A 16,363-nucleotide genomic window follows, 5' to 3' on the forward strand; every position below is an offset into this window, starting at 1 on the left:
AATTTGGGGGAGCAGGGGACACTGCTGCTCAGACTTGCAAGCAGCACCTCACTTGGGGTCCAAGATGGGCAAGAAATAATGGGTCAATCCTGGTCTCAGAATCAGAGCCAAGTCCATTGCCCACTGCTCGCATTTCTTGCCCTCGAGACGAACACACCAGTGCCTCCTTTTACAAATATGTTTATAAGGGACTCGTCATTACTGGACCAGGCCACGGTGCTGGCAAGGCACTCTCTTCTTGAGCTGAAACCTTCTCAGGCGGCATGATCGTGCAGCGTGGTAGTTCTGACATGAAGTACTAGCTTGGTGCAGACATGCTCTGAGCAGGGTTTGAACTAGGTTTCCCATATTCATTTCTTTAAGCTAGCTCTAAGCACCCTTACCAATCCTATTCTAGGACTTGCCTGGATCATAAGCTTCAAGACAGGGACCATCACATGCCATATATTGGTACAGTACCTAGCGTCAAGGACCCCCAACCTGGGTAACTGCTAGGCATTCAACTGAATGCTAATTGTGGCCTGCTTGTATAGTGCAGGCTGATGGGGAAACGTAGAAAAGTGTTGAGCAAAGTCATTAGTATTAGTGTTAGCATGTCAGCAGCTATAAACCTGGCATCTATAATCTCTCTTGTTTTGAGGTGAAGAAACAGGACCTCGGCAGGAAAAGCGCACTAGTGTTTCCGCTCGGCCTGCCAGTGTAGCCCACATAACGCACCTGGCACAATGGAGGGACAGGAGCAGTGTTGTTCAGCACTCCTGATAAGTGCTAGCAAGTCTTCTCTTTCTAAAGCGATTGTGGCAAAGGGAAAAATGATTTAAGTATCAATCAACTTGGGGACTTTTCTACTTGAGGTCTCACCTATCAAATCTGAAGCAGGGGCTTCCCGCTGCTGGTTTTGCTTCACAGCGCTGTTGACTGCAGAGGCTTTCTGTGGCAGAGAGGAGAACTAGCAAGTGCTGTCTGCAAGCCATGGGGATAATGCGAGCAGACATTTGTGGTTAACACCCCATCTTTGCTAAGCTTCCTGTGGTGCTTACTGCAGGCAGATGGTCTTTCCAGTAGCCTCAGCAGACTCACAAAAACCTGCTGGAAGTGACTGACAGAACATGAATATACGTGAGCAAATGAGCCGACTAAGAAACAAACCATTGTTTCAAATGGATGGGGGCGTTCTAACGATGCCCGTTAGGAACCAAAGACGGTAACATTCCCTTTAACCTCATGGGGTTTGGATCTGCTGGGTGGCATGCCAAAAATTGTCCATCTTCACCTCCTGAGATATGGCCCCATGTCACGGCCCTGGAAAGAGTTGCATGTGGCAGGCATTCATTCTGGAAAGGATATGAGAGCCAAAGGTGTGTGTATTTACACCCTATCCATTACCTTCCTACCCCCATCTCATGCTGGAGTTGAAAAGCCATGTTCGAGACAGAGAAAAGCACTGGCCTTTTGCAAAGGCACCAAGAAACTGCTATTGCAGTGCTCCCACCCTGTGCTAGAGCCTGGAGAGCAGCAGGCAAAGGAGCCAGCCCTGGTGCTGTGTGTGGGGTTTGGTGCACCGTGGTGAGGTTCTTTGGGATTCACTTGATTCTTCAAATACATTAGCCTGGGCCATTTGCTTTCCTTTTTGTGTTTGTTTTCAGTGAGTCTGTAAGGAGAAGAGAAAAAAAAAAGTTCCCTGGCAGAAACATTTGTGGAAAGAAGATAAGATGGTCAGTAATAAAGCTCTTGATTTGGGCCCAGGAGAACAATGCACACCTTTCAAAAGCGTGCATCCTAAAGGTCACGTGGAAGATGCAGGCATCGCATGCACGGTGCCGTCCGCACGAGGATGTGGAGCTCAGACGTGTCCATTATCCTGTGCCCGTGTTCCTTGCACTACTTTTTTCCTTGGATCTCTGTTCTGTGCATGATTGAGTGGAGAATGTAAAAGGACTTTGCCATTAGTCATGCTGCTAATAGCACAGCTGAGGCTTTCACTCACTAAAGCCAAGTAAATCCTGCCCAGTCACTAACTCCTCTTTTCCTGCCTTAAATCTATTTCACCTTCTTTTTACTCCACGTACCATAAGTTTCCATCTGGACTACTGGTAGTTCATCACAAATAGAAGAAGCCATCAGGGCTGCAATTAGGCACAATTACACTGTTACTCATTTTGAGTCCCTTCTCCTAAGAGCTTTCTCTCACAATTTCTAAAGCAAATGGTCCTTTGGAAATTAACCCACTGCTTCAAGGGCTACTTGGTTCACCAACTAAGTACTATTCTGCTCTCATTGTAAATTAGCTGTGTGATCCCTGATCCTGCTCCCCTTTCCACAACTCTGTTTAATATGCAACCTTTCCTACCTCCTGCTGGACATTACCTGCAGGAGTACTGATTAATCTAACTGATTAACTGATTAATCTTTAGCTCTGTGTACATCTATCTTCTGCTCCGATTTCTGAGCTTTGAGAATGCTGTATGCCTTGCTTTGCTGCCTCTCACCGCTCCCCCTGCCTTGCTCCTTTGTGCAGGTCGTGCCCACGCTCAGGTGCAGCAATTTATAATCGTTGCCCGCCTCACCTGTGTGCTGCTCTGCAGGCTGGAGGAGTGGGAGCCTGGAGGGCACCTGTTACCTGCCTCTGCCTGGTCTATGTAGGGGGGCTGTTGATCTGCAAGGAAGGAAGCTGGCTGTCTCCTGTCCCCTGGGGTGGTGTAACAAGGCGAGGACGCAGGTGAGTCCTAGGAGCTCGGGTGGGGGGACAAACTGGAAGTTGCTAGGTAAAGAAATGACTGAGAGGAAGAGGCAAGTGCAGACGCAACAGATTGCTGTGGGAACTGCCAGCTCCTTTCTAGCTTGTTCAAGCTGCTCTCTTCTTGCAGTTGCTTCTGCTCTCAGGGCAAGGGAAGCAGGGAGGCCTCACAATACCCGGGAGATTTGCTGGTTGGGCTTGCAGTGCCAGGCTCGCAGACCAGACGGGCTTTCGAGAGTCCCACCAAATCGGTGGGGGAGGAAGCCTTAGAGAGAGTGTCTGCAGACCCGGGCTATGAACCTACCCCCCCAAAAGCCCAGATTCAATTCCTGCAGATTTGGGGCATCTCAGCCCGTTAAGGGATGGATTTCCCTCCAGGACAAAACCAGCTGTTTTTATCCTACGTCAAGAGTTGTCATTCAGTTAGCTCGAACATAGTTTCTAAAATGGAGACAGGCTTTCTTGATGGAGCGCCCTGGTCGTTCACCCACAAAGCGAGGGGAGGTGCTGGGCGCTTAGTTACCTGACTAGCCTTTGCCTTCAGACGGGCAGGGTGGCTCGGCTCCGACAGAGGAGCCGATCACGAACATTAGGTGCTTCTGCTTTGCAAAAATGGTTGCGGCCGAGCCGAAGAGCGGAAGGTTTGAGGTTGACTGAAGTAAGCAAAAATGAATGCCTCTCTCCCCGGTGTGCCTCGGTGGTGTTACAGTACCGTCCTTCCACTTCTCGCTCTCTGTGGTGTCTGTGGTGTGTGCGCCCTGCCCCCTGGCACCCCCATCCTCTCCCACTCTTCCCCTCCTGGTTTGCACCTGCCCCCTGCGTTTTCCACTGCCATTTTAATGTTCCCTCTCTCGTCTCCTCGGCTCCCCTTGCCCCTTTGCCTTCGTGCAGGCCAAGCTCTGGGCTGTGGCAAGATGCCCGAGCCAGCGTGGGAGTGCCCGAGGGCCAGATCCTAGAAGTAACTTGGACACCTGCAGTGGGACTTGGGTGGAGCTTGTGTCCGAGCTAAACCAGGCTTCTGAAAACCCCCATTCTGCAAAAGGACCTAGCACCTACGGGGGGAACTTCCCATGTCGGTCACTTGTCACGAGTTCACGTGGTGAATTATAGACCAGGTCCACTATAGACCTCAAGTCTCTCAACTCCCAGCCCTCCTTTTGTGCTGCATCTTTATAGAAGACAAGCAGCGCAGCACTGATACCACAGTTGTCTTATTCGAAGCAGAGAGATCCCCAGCACATGTTTTTCCGGCTTCCTGTCTACACAGGCTCTAACCTGAATTGTCCTTACAAGTTGGTGACATCCTTTATAGTCCCAGCTCAGTCTGCTACAAGGACTGGGTCTCGCTAGTTCAACTCTTTGACTTGTTTTCCCCATGGATGAGTTCTCATCTTCAAAATCCCCGCTGAGTCCATGGAGAACCGAGTCCATGAAGAGCAGCCTCTTCTTGTCATTATGGCTCTAGAGACCTGGCTGCTTCTTAATGCCACCTCTTGCATTCACCAGCCAATTCCTTTTGAGCAACGTCAGCTCCTGCTTTCCACCTCCCACGCCTCCAAAGCCAGCCCGCCCCAAAGGAAGGAACCTGGGCCCAGTAGCTGAATGCAGACTTTTTACATGGTAAAGCAGTGCACAGCTCAGCACATGAGCTGCTTCGGCCTTTCAAAGACGGACACGCACAAAAGGGAGTCACCAGCAAAAACGGAGTTGTGTCTCCATATTGTGTGTAGGGTCATGCATCCTAAATGCCACGTCGGCAGCATTTGCATTGAAAATAGCGGGCACTGTACCGACAAGGAAGACAATTAGGTTGTATGTTTTTTATTTGCATCTGCTCTCCAAAGCACTGATGATACATGCAGTAGCAACAACAGATTTGCTAGGCATTGCAGCCTCATAAATATGAGGCATTGCAGCCTCATATTTAGTTGAAGGGTAATTACAGAATAAAGCTGGGAGGGGGGACGGGAATGACACAAAGGACACACTATCTTTTCCATCCAGATGGTGCCTCAAGAAAACGGTTTGCACGTACAGAAGGGGAACAGGACACAAGAGAGGGCAGGACAATTGGGCTGCCCTCCGGTACTTTGTCCTTGTTGTACTGGTCAGGAAAGCAAGAGCCAATGCAATATTTCCCTCCTCCTCAAACTCTCTCCCAGGGTCCAACGGGCACCAAGGCCATCGTGGGCTTTCCATATGGCCGAGTCGGCTGTTTGGTGAGATGTGCCACTAATGCACTGCACCGAGACACGGATCAGAACTTGCCCCCTTCCTCCAAGCTACTTCGGTTTTGTTTTTCTACAGGAATAAGTTTCTACGCATTTTTCACGAGCATAGCTTTGCACAAAGGTTTCCCTCCTAAGCGGAGCCAACAGCCTGCTGCCATCACTCCCCAGGTGCCAAGCAATTCACTCCTAATAACCCAGCAATGAGTGCTCTTGGCTGGTGCTTTGCCCTGCACTTCTCTGCCAGTTGGGGAGGGTTATGCCCGTCTTTGAGTAAAGAGAGGTGCATTTGTATTAGCCTGCCTGTCGTTTACGGGCTGTGATGGCTGAAATGGCAAATCTATAATTGATTTTGTTACGGAGGTTTTCCACTTCCAAGTCACTAAGTGCCCTGGCAATCCTCTATAGGACTCATTAGGCTGCAACACATCCATTTAGAGGCTCATCTACACAATGCAACTAATACATCTAAATTGCTCTACAATCAGCAGTTGTAATTAATGGCAGGTTAAAATAAACTGCTTCTACATGTCTCTTGAAAATATTGCTTGAAGCAGAGGCACTGTGAAACACTCGTGTCGATTAACACTTCGTTAATGAGAATGCACGTGCAGGACAGGCTTGATCTCTGGTCAGTATTCAGGAGCTTTTCAAATGCTTTCCTGCTTCTGCCATGGAAAACGTAGTGGTGGGCAGAGGCCTGTGCTTTGTTTTAGCAGACATCCAGGTTGTTGACTCCAGGTTTGTCTACATAGGAGAGTTATTACAGAGTAAGAGGGGGTGATGCTGCAGTGCACTAGCTCCTCTGCACCATCTCCCCCCATGGACACTTGTAAGCTAAAAACAGACGTCCTATTTCTCCCAGGACAGACTTTTATGCCAGGACCCTACAGATGTACATGCCCGTTGTGCCACTTTAAGTACCTGTGAAGTATTTGAGAGAACAACTGGAGCCTAGTCCGAGTTAACTGCCCTTCAAGCCGGGTGTATAAATGACTGTCCCCATGGGACAATCAGACCCAGGATAAACCGACACCTGTTTTTACCCTCCGTGCTGTAACCTCCTTCACTGAGGCTGTCTCTGTCCGTCTCCTAGCGGACACAGCATGAACAGCTGCTGAGTTGCTTTGTATTCAAGGATAGGGGCTGGTGTACAGAGAAACACAACCTGCTGACATAATGCATTTGCACAAGGCCTTTCTTCCTGGGATCTTGCAGCGCTTCATGCAAATATAGGCCAGTATTATTAGCGGTGCAGTACAGATTAGGAAACTGAGGCACAGAAATTAAGTGACTTGCTTAAGGCACTACACTAAATAAGTGGCAGACTTGCATTCAGAACTAGGATCCTGTGGTTTCCAGTCCCCGGGAATGCGCCTCCTACAGTACCGTGGCATTTGCAGTATTGGTTTGTGACCTATTTGGCTTCTTACACGTTACAGGTGCGTTCTGTAGGTGATGCAGGTGTATCCAGCAGTGGGTGTGGAAAAGCTTTATACATGCATGCAGAGTAATATAATGCTATGAAGAGAGTGAGAGTACGTGGGCTGCTGGGTTTCACGTGGATCCCTAGTAACACTGAAAGAGCAGAGCATTTTCATTGCACTCTAGCAGCAACGCAAGGCCCGAGCTAACACGTACTGCACAACGAGTGCCTGGTTCTCCAATCCCTCCCCACACCGCGCTCTAATGGAGTGTGTTCATGAAAGGCCTCTTCTAATTTTTAGAGCATTTCCATGGAGACCTATTTAACCCACAAGACATCAAATGGAAAGGGAGCACAGTTGCTGTGATACACACCAGGCTTTTTCAAAATCTGTACTCCATCATCGGAGAGAGCATATTGCATACTGCCCAAGTATCCTTCACAAGTTTCCTTTCACAGTAAAGCAAAAAAACCTCAAAACCCAGACTTATTTTTGCTGCTGTATTTCTTTAAGAAGGCAAATCTGATATCTTTTATTAGACCAGCTCAAATTTGAGTTGGTCTAATAAGATTTACCCAAAGAACCTTGTCTGCCTACGTCCTTCGACCAACACAGCTGCAACCAACACCCCTTTAAGAAGGCAAATTACTCTGCTGCTAATTGTCTGCCAACAGATTCAGTCTTGGAACATCATTCGCTAATTATGACACGAAGCAGTGCACTTATCCAGTAGCGAACATTGAAGTTGTTGCCATTGAGCGGTTTGTGACCGTGTGTGCAGCGATGATAAATGGAGGGTTTTTTGCATTATCGTGAAGGGAGGCGCGTCCCGGGTGATGGAAGCTGTGATAATAAGAGGAGCGCGATGCAGACAGGAAGGATGTTATCCACCTTTGGCTACGTTCTCTGGGTGTAGGACAGGCGTGAGCAGTGGATGCCGCTGATCAGATGCAAGATGCTGTTATAAACTCCTGCCTCCCACCGTCACTTGCTGCTTTCTTATGCTCTCCCCTTGAAAAGTAAAGGGTCTGAGTATCCAAATTGCCTCTGTGCTCATCCGTGAGAGATGCAATGGATCCAAATGTGTCTGCTTCATCTGCAAACCTATCCTGCAGCCCTCTTGTCTGCTTAATGGATGCAAGTGGTAGGGAGAATTTCCAAGTAGCAGCGCCCACCATTTCTTGCAAATAAGATTACGGCTCAGCATCCTTCTTGCTCATACTTCTGCAATGGCCGGAAGCAGGCAGGCTTTAACCTTTGCTTCTTTCCAGGCACATTTGCACTCGGAGATCCAGTTATGGATCAGGGCTCTTCTAGCTACCTGAAAGCATTCCAGGTATCTCTGCTTACTAAGAGCCTCTCCCGCCGCTTTTCTGTTGTAGCTGGAAGAATCCACCTCCGCTTTTTCAGCGCTGTCTGCTGTTTTGAACAGGCTATATTGCCGCCTTAGAGAGCATCTCAGAAACTTGTTTCCTGGAAGTTTCTCTCTGGTTGGCTGTGGCCATATTCGCTTACCGCTGATTAACATGGTGCAGTTTTCTTTCTGAGTCTGATCGCTTCCTGACGCTGACCTCTCACTGATTTTCAGGGATTTCAGCTCTGGGAAGCGATCCTCTCTCTGGACTGGCCCAGGAGAGGGAAGCCTCGGAAAACTGAATATCCTGGGCAGATTTGGCTTCTTTGTAGGTTTATCTTGAGAGTCGACTAGATGGGTTTCGTCACTGCTGGTATTATAAGGGCTGCTTTGTGAGTAGTCTGCGCTTAAGCTTTCACTGGAGGCAGGACCCTTATAATGATGAGTCTTTCCTGCTTGTGCATACAGCTTTTCTAGAGGATCATCCCCGGAGCAAGGGTACGGTTTTCCCTCTTCACAAACTAGATGAACTTTTTCTAATGACATGATGTTTGAGATGATGTTGGTCAGTTGGCATTTGGGGATTGCTCTTGGCATCACCGCAGGCTTCGGGCACCGCCGATCTTCTTGAAGCGTTGTCTTGTCTCGGACCCTCGGGTGGTTTTCGGGTATCGCGGGGAAGGTGGGTCTTGCTAACTGGCAGATGGATTGAAGGTAATCTTCACTGGAGCACAGATCTGAGTTGGTAGACAAGCTTCCCAAACTTCTTGCATTGCTGCTTAAATCCTCCTGCAGCTCCTCATGGGTTTCACATATGGTTGGGAGAGGCTTTGTAATATTCAGTCTGAGCCGGGGCGCCATGGCTACAAAAAATATACAAGACATAATTGGCACATGAAACTCAGATACAGGAACTGTAAGATGAATACGATCCTCTTCCTCTTCCTTTTTTTTTTTGTAGTGAAGAAGCAAGCAATAATATACAGGGGAACCTTTTAAAAATACAGCTGGTAAATCTTTTTAATCGGGGGGGGGGGGCGCTCCTGGCAGAGGCCATGAATAAAATGTACTAAATGGCTAATTATTCACATGTGGCAAATGATAAAACAATTCAGCAAAGAGAATCACGCAGCTCATCCCTCTGAGCTGTGGCAAGACAATCAGGCAGCCCAGCCCTACACGTGCCTGCTGGTTCAATAGCAGTAGGGACCGACTTAATTCGTAGTTTTGTGGATTTTGTGGGAACAGTGAAATCCGGGATGGTCCGCGAAATCTGAAAAATCAGCAAAAAATAAAATAAAATGCGGGCCCCCCCAGCAGTCCCCCCTCCTCCCTGGGCTCTCCACCCATCAGCCCCAAGGGGCAGGGCCACCGCCAAACACCCACGACATCGGCTTTGCACGCCCCAAGCAGGCTGTGAAAAACCCTTTGTCTCACCACAATTCAGGTATGTCCCTAAATATCGCTGTCGGGATATAGGAACAAGAGCTTCAGAAGAAGCTTCCGGGGTAATCCCGCTCCCCGTATTCGATAGGGCACTTCCGTTCATTTGCACAGTGTGATATGGAGCCTTGCCCGGGGGTACGTAAGGGGACTATAGGACTGGGGCCCGGTTAATGGAGTCCTTCTTTGTGCACGGATAGGAGCTGGTTCTCCATTAAGTGAAGTATTGGACAGGGCGGTGATATTACACTCGATCTGTTCCCCCAGAAATGACAAAAAATGGTGGTTCAGAAATCCACCCCTTTTCATCAGTGCTACGGGCTGTAGACCAGTAGTTACGTAGGCTCGAGGGCCATAAATCCAGGACCATCCCAAGCAGTCAGGGCTCCTATTCTACCCCTAACAAAGCCAATGCACATGTGGTCTACCCCGTTTATTAACTAGCATCCAACCCTGAAATGGTTTCAGTTCCTAAAGTACTGTTTCTGGTGTAAAGCTTGGCTTAAGCATTTGCTTGCAAAAATGCTCATATAGCCCAGATCCAATTTTTGACTTTCAGATTTTTATGGGACTACTTGGTCAAAATTGTACTGCTCCATTGTGCTTTCTAAATGCATACGTGCGGAAATAGCCATTTATGTGTGTGAGTGTGTTGTGGGCTTTCTTTTTCTTCTTCCTTTTATTACTGGAAATCAATTCTAGCTTCAGAAACCCTCTGCAGCAAGGCACAGACTACATCTGAAATGCAGGGGCTGTGCCCTTCCTTGGCATACAGAGTAGAAATTGCTGTGCATGCTCATGCTTTCTGCTCTGTTGCTGGCTCTATTACAGGTTTCATTTCAGACAGCTAGAAACATCAGCCCGTCTGGACCTTGCTAATGTAACTTCTGTCTGTGAGCATGCTGAGAAGGCTTTCTGTCTTCATTGCTATTCTTTGATGCCTTCAGGTGGGAAATCAAGGTCTCGTGTTGCTCCCATTGGAGTCTTTCCCACTGGGAGAAATGGTTTGGATCTAAAGGTGCCAGGCCCCGGCAACGCCCCTTTACTCACGTGCCTGCTCCGTCCGTCGAAGGGCACGTTTGCAATAATGCCTCCCTCTGGAATCGGGCTGATATCCGTCTTGGTCTTCTTCCCTCTCCTCCCTTGCATATTTGCAAGGATTTCACCTGATCTGGCTAAACTCTGCGAGACAGCTGCCGCAATCACATCAGCACCGCAGGGCTAGAGAGCTGCGTGGCCGAGTGCTAGCCCATGACCTTGTAGCTAACGGTCTGGGCTGGTCATGGGTACAGCAGGACCTGGGCTGGGAACAGCTATGGCTCGTCTCCCTGCAGGTCTCTGCTTTCTCCTGCGTTGGAGATGCCCGAAGTTTCAGAAGCTCTCATCCGTAGGATCCCATTTTAGCAGCCTCCAGGGCAAGGCACGACTTCCAGTTCCAGCTTTTAAAGCCCCCTCCTTTTCCTTACCTGAATGTCTCTCTCCCCTCGGAGCCAGGCGTGTTTCTACTCTGCAGTTCCCGAGTCCTGCACCCTCCTCGCTTCCAGGAGAGAAGACGAGCTGTCTAACACTAGACCGTGCATCAGGCTTACTGCCTCCAGTCAGCTGATTCTGCTGCTTTTTTTTTTTGTTGTTGTTGCTGCTAAATATAGCCTGCCGGATCCCTTCTCCTTCCTGCAAATCCTAATTTGATAAATGCCCCGTGTCTCTGAAAAGCCAGAATGGAGTCAGCGAGGCAGGACAATTGCATTACCGGCAGAGCAGCCCCTCCAGCACAGTGCTCCGGCTGCGGGAACGGGCTGATGTGTTGACATTTTTCCAAGGGCAAAGTGGAAATGCAGTGCCGTGCCCGTGTCCCTGAGCCACAGCCGGGGTGTGGCCAGATGTGTGTCCTATCGAATTCCTCTAAGCATTCGCAGGAGGTTGGTTTTGATTCTCGGGGTAGGAAATGCAAGGGAAGGGGTTATGGTTCCTGGCTACCAGGGCCAGGCGGCATCGCCCCGGGGCATTGCCAGGGCCTGGAGGCTGCACTAATTGATGCTGACAACCTCGGGCCCCTCAAGGGCACATCTGCTAGAGAGAGGCCCCGGCTCTGCTCCTCGCTGCGCTGGAGGCTGCGGGAAAGGGTTGCCACGGAGCGGCTCTGCCAGCTGTACAGGCACCGAGGACATCGAGACAGTTGTCAGCGCTGTTGTGTCTTCTTCGGGGACTCCAGGGTGCTGGCAGTCACTTCCCGGTTACTTCCATCGCAGCACTCCCCCAGCTTTTAAAATGTGATCCCCGTTCACAGGGACCGGTAACGTGCACTTTCCCGAGAACTGCACCAGCACAGCACCTCTCGTGCCATTTATTTCACAAGACTAGCATCACTCGCTACGCTGTTGTCTGGAGAAGTCCAGACCCTGCAAAGTGCCCAGCGCCCTCCCCGTGCGCTGGAAAGAAGAGCTTATTTTAGCAGAAACCTCAGCACCTTCATGGTGATGCTCAGTCAGCTCACAGGGGTAGCCTCCAAACCCCCCCAAATTAGCAAAGCATCTTTTTCGTTATGGGAGGGGCAGGTGAAAGCAGGGAGGGCAAGAAAATGCTATTTTAGTAGACAAGAAACCCAGTCTGGAAATGCCACAGAACGTGTGTGTTCAACAGCGTGCCGACACGCTCAGCACGGACAGAGCCATCCTTTTAGGCTGTTCTCCATCACCAGGGATCCTGGTTTTCCCTGATTTAAAAAAAACAAACCCCAAAACAACCAATTTTGGGATTGAAAAAAATAACCCAAAATCCACATTATTTTTTTTCCCATGATTAAAATGAAACACCACTAATTAGTCTTCAAAAGGAGGCTAGATAGACACCTAGCCAGGGTCGTTTGACCCCAGCATCCTTTCCTGCCACGGCAGGGGGTCAGACTTGATGATCTGCTCAGGTCCCTTCCTACCCGACCAACTATGAAACTATAATATACGGATTGAAACACCACTAACGTATACATCTATATATTGGTGAAGTTTCATTTTAATCATGGAAAAGTGTGGATTTTGGGTTTGGTTTTTTAAATCTGAAAATTGGGGATTTTTTTTTTTGATAGGAGAAAATCAGGGTCCCTGTCCCTCACTATATTAACCAGATATGCACTCGGGGAAGCTAGTGTCTCCGTTTGGAGGAGGATCTTGAGGCTCGTGTCTGAACCGCTGTGTCTCGGGATTGGATAGAGGAGAGCTGTAAGCGCGTTTATACGACCCCAGGTTCGTATTTAGTCCCTACCCACTAAGCAGCAAACTTCACTTTCCTTCTGCTTGCAGGAGGCAAGCGCTCGAGTCAGTCTGTAGGTAGTGGAGTAGACTGCCAACGGAGAGACTTCAGATTTGCTTTGGATGCCGTGAGGAGTAGCATTCATGCCAAGCTTCATTTCTGTAGGAGTTTCTTCCTCTGAACTTTTGTATTGTTATTCAGGGAGGACTGAAATCCAAGCAGATGGCCCTAAACCCATCTTGTGTCTCACTAAAGCTGCAAATGATCTTTTCAAAGCAGGCAACATCTGCCGCAGAGAGCAGCTAGCTTTGTAATTCGTCACTCAAAAGCTCTTTCCTCATCTTCATAGTCAGGCCCGTGATGCGCAAATGAGTGAAAAGGTACTGATGAATTAGTCCCTCTGCATTGACTGTGCCAGTGAACTTGCCGTAATTATGTGCAGCTGTGGGCTGGTGACTGTTGGAGAAATGTGGATGATATCAATCCTGGACTCCTCGTCTATTATTCCTCGCACGGTGCCTCTTCAAACCGTGTTGCCATGCAATTCCTCTGCAAACTTTCCCTTCCTCTCATCGGTGGAGGCACACATACATCTGGAGCTGCTTCAGAAGGGCAGCATCTGGTACTTCCAGTTGTTTGGTGCGGACAAGCTAGGAACGATGCATTTCCTTCCCCGCTTGTCCAGACGTACCAATTAGGACATAACCGCAACTGCCCCTTCGAAACATTCCCCTCTGAAATGGCTCCAGAGGTAGGTGTGCGTCCATACCCTATTGCTTCCAGTAGCCAGGATTCATTTGGCCTTCCCTCCAGGAGGGAGATGATGGGTAGTAGTCTGTGTGGGCCCCACACAGCAGAAGAGCCTTTGTGCACATGTGCAAGTCCTAGTCAAGTCCATGAGACTGTCCTGAATGGCAGTGGATGCAGAAGAGCAAAGTTAAACCATATCAGATTTTAAGCGAGCTTTTACTAGTTTTATTCCTGCTCTTTTCACCTTGTGTCAAAACCCTGTTCAGCACTGAAGGCAGGCTGTGATTAGCATCATGTTTTTGCATAACATCTGTTACATAAAGTAGAAATATTTGAGGGGAAAACAGCATCTGGCATATGGATCTTAAATGTGCTTTTGTTTTCCACCCTCTATACAGGCAGAGGACTTATTTCTTAAATCATCAGAGGGAGAAAATAGCAACTCCTTACATGTGCTATATGAATAAAATATATTGATACATAAATTATGTAAGTTTTATTTTAAAAGGTTGACAGAGGACACTAGATCTGGAAGGCAAGGGCATTTGGAGAATGAGTCTTTGTCTTAGGCCTTGTTGACTGGAATAGCAATTCGATAGCATCTATTTCTGAATCATCTCCTCCTAAATAAATAGGGGTGTATTCTGGAGTTGTATCTCCATGTGAGGAGTTAGAATAGCATTTCTGGAAAATCAATTCTAGACAGTTTCCTGCTAATAGATTTAGTTTTTCAAACTCTTGCTGCTGCCCCCACTGCTTTTCAGGACCCCTTCTCAGGAGCGTAGAAGAGGAGGGCTGGAGGGGACCTCGGGGCTAAGTGCAGACAGTCACAGATCCTGAGGCTGAAATGATTCAGTCTTCAAAGGTTAGTCTAAACCAGGGGTGGGCAAAGCCCTGACTCCCTTTTCCAGCAGCCCCTAAACCACCCTCAAAGCAAAGTTATGCCTTATAGACTAATGCATCACCAACCAGTGGATCTCGATCCACCGGTAGATCTTGGAGCCTCTTGGCGTCGATCCGAGGCTGGGGTGGGGGGCTGGGTGCGCGCGTGCATGCATGTGCCCAGCCCAGCGGGTCAGTCGGTGGGGGAGGGAAGGGGTAGGGGCTGGCTCGAGGCCCCCGCAATGAGGGACAGTGCCGCAGAGGCAGGCGCAGGGGTAAGTTGAGTGGGGCCCCGGCCAGGTGGGACTTATCTGCTGGGGAGGTGCGCCCCAAATAATTTTTCTCCATCTGCCCCCCACTTCCCTCCCCACACACTTACCTGCTGGGGGGTGATGGCAGTGCACAGTAGATTTTGGGTTGCTTTTAAATGCCAAAGGTGCTCTCCTACTTAAAAAGTTTGGACTAATTGAATCAGAGATGCATAATCTTTCATAAGCAACTGCAACTTCACTCGGGGCGCCTCTCCGCATTCATTAACGTGCTGCAGTTACCATGCATTAACCTTAGTCCTTGGTTAACCAAGTACTAAATGAATGTGCAGTAACTCGCGTTGCTATGCAGGAATGCCAGCGCGCGGGTTTTTAGTGACACTTATTGCGCCGTAGCCTAATGCTACTGCACAGTAGCGTACTGGCACCGCTCCTGCGCAGTGTTATTAGGCTACTCTGCAGTTAGCATCTCATGTAGACCTACCCTCTGCCTCTTACCTGACTTCAGACTAACATGGCTAACGACATCTCCCCACCCCACCCCGCAATGAGAGAGTGCTTTCTAATAATCCCCCGTACATTGCCCTTGCTGCAATTTAAGACGGTTGCTCCTTATCCTGTTCTCTGCAGGCAGAGACAGTATAATATCCCTGTCCTCTCCAACAACAGTCTTCAAATCCCCGACGGGTGGTTATCAGCCCACCTCACTCTTGTCCTCTCCAGATGAAATAATCCTAGTTATTTCAGCCTTTCCTTGTAAACCCTGTTCCTCTGCCCGATTCAGCAGCCAGTTGTGTGAGCAGGCCCATTGCTTTCTTTGCGACTGTTCTCCAAACAGTACTTGTAGGAATAAGGTACAGGCCTGGCCTCTAAGCAGTATTGTACTACATCAATTTGTGGAGCCTTTGCCGTTGCCATGCTCCCCTCCCTCTCCCTGGTAGAGCTTTAATACTCTAAAAATAACTATTGCTTCTTAAATATCTTGAAGCACAGTATGTTATTTATTACAAAACTCTGATACAGTGGTCATAAAATTGCATTCAAATCCAGGAACATGGAAAGAGGTATGTAACCCCAGCATAGACCGTCGATATTCTTGCTATCTTTCCCTTCTCTTTAGTGATTGAAACGTTGCTAGGATAAGATGTTTCACTAATCACCTTTATGGAAACGCTCTTCTGTACCTTACCTCCGCCACAGCCCTCCCCGTCTTTTGTGTCTTCTTGAAAGCGTCTGCTGTTTCTCTCGTGCCTTTTGGAAGAAAGCTGGTGAACCCCCCCTTGTACTTCTGTATTTATACCCGCCAGCCTGAATGCAATGAATCAGCATTCCTGTGTGCGTGGAAAACCGTAACCAAATGGGATTAGCAGTAAAGGAAAACAGCAACGGGCCCAGAGACTTCCCGGCCAGTCGTTAGCCCTGCAGCTTAACCGAGCCTGCGAGTGTTTACGTGTGCGGTTGTGCGTGCCTTCGGGTTTTGTTCCTCTGCTTTGAGCAGAAACCAGCTTACCCCCCGAACAGCGGAGGGGGGGAGAGCTGCCTCTGGCCCTGATTGAGCTGGGGATAGGGGGAAACGTGAAAACAGTCTCTTAACCCCGGTGGTTTTGCCCCTGGCGAGAACTCGTTTGCTTGGCCAAGGGCTCAACCGGCTGAAGTCCGACAGCTGCTGCGTGTGTTAGATGCCCTCCCAAAAAGTAGCGCTCAGCATCAGCAGCTGGATTCCCTCTTCTACTTCTCCAGAAAGTCTGGGTGTAACCTACTCCCTGGCGTCCCGTGGCGGGGGTCAGGCTGTGTCAGCGGACGCCTCCCTTCGGCTTAGCCTATGCAACTCTCGAGGCAGCGTTGAAGTGTGGCAGGGATTGTACATCATCCCTCTTCGAAAGCCCGGCTCTTCCCTAAACGCACGCACACAAATGATTTTAGGATGACTCCCGGATTAGGCTCGCTCGCACGCGTTAACTTGAATCGGCTGCGTGAATGTGCGGAGCATCAGACCCAGAGTTTATGGCTGTCCACCCATTAAGGGC

General features: G+C 49.1%; 1 protein-coding gene across 3 annotated transcripts; it reads right to left on the minus strand.

Annotated features, from left to right (window-relative positions):
• Positions 1-4,542: 4,542 nt before the first annotated feature.
• Positions 4,543-15,999, minus strand: LOC106737886 (uncharacterized). 3 transcript variants are annotated; one of them, XM_059712894.1, is made up of 2 exons: positions 15,526-15,999; positions 4,543-8,609 (listed from the first exon to the last, which is right to left on the minus strand). In XM_059712894.1, exon 2 carries the CDS (start codon positions 8,605-8,607, stop codon positions 7,609-7,611), a length of 999 nt encoding a protein of 332 aa, XP_059568877.1. In that variant the 5' UTR covers positions 8,608-8,609; positions 15,526-15,999; the 3' UTR covers positions 4,543-7,608. The 3 variants fall into 3 exon arrangements, with proteins under 3 accessions (XP_059568877.1, XP_059568876.1, XP_059568878.1); XM_059712893.1 differs by lacking the exon at positions 15,526-15,999 and adding an exon at positions 10,656-11,153; XM_059712895.1 differs by lacking the exon at positions 15,526-15,999 and adding an exon at positions 10,240-10,649.
• Between the last annotated feature and the right edge of the window lie 364 nt (positions 16,000-16,363).

Source organism: Alligator mississippiensis, chromosome 9 (genome assembly GCF_030867095.1).
Source record: "Alligator mississippiensis isolate rAllMis1 chromosome 9, rAllMis1, whole genome shotgun sequence".
NCBI classification, from domain to species: Eukaryota; Metazoa; Chordata; order Crocodylia; family Alligatoridae; genus Alligator; species Alligator mississippiensis.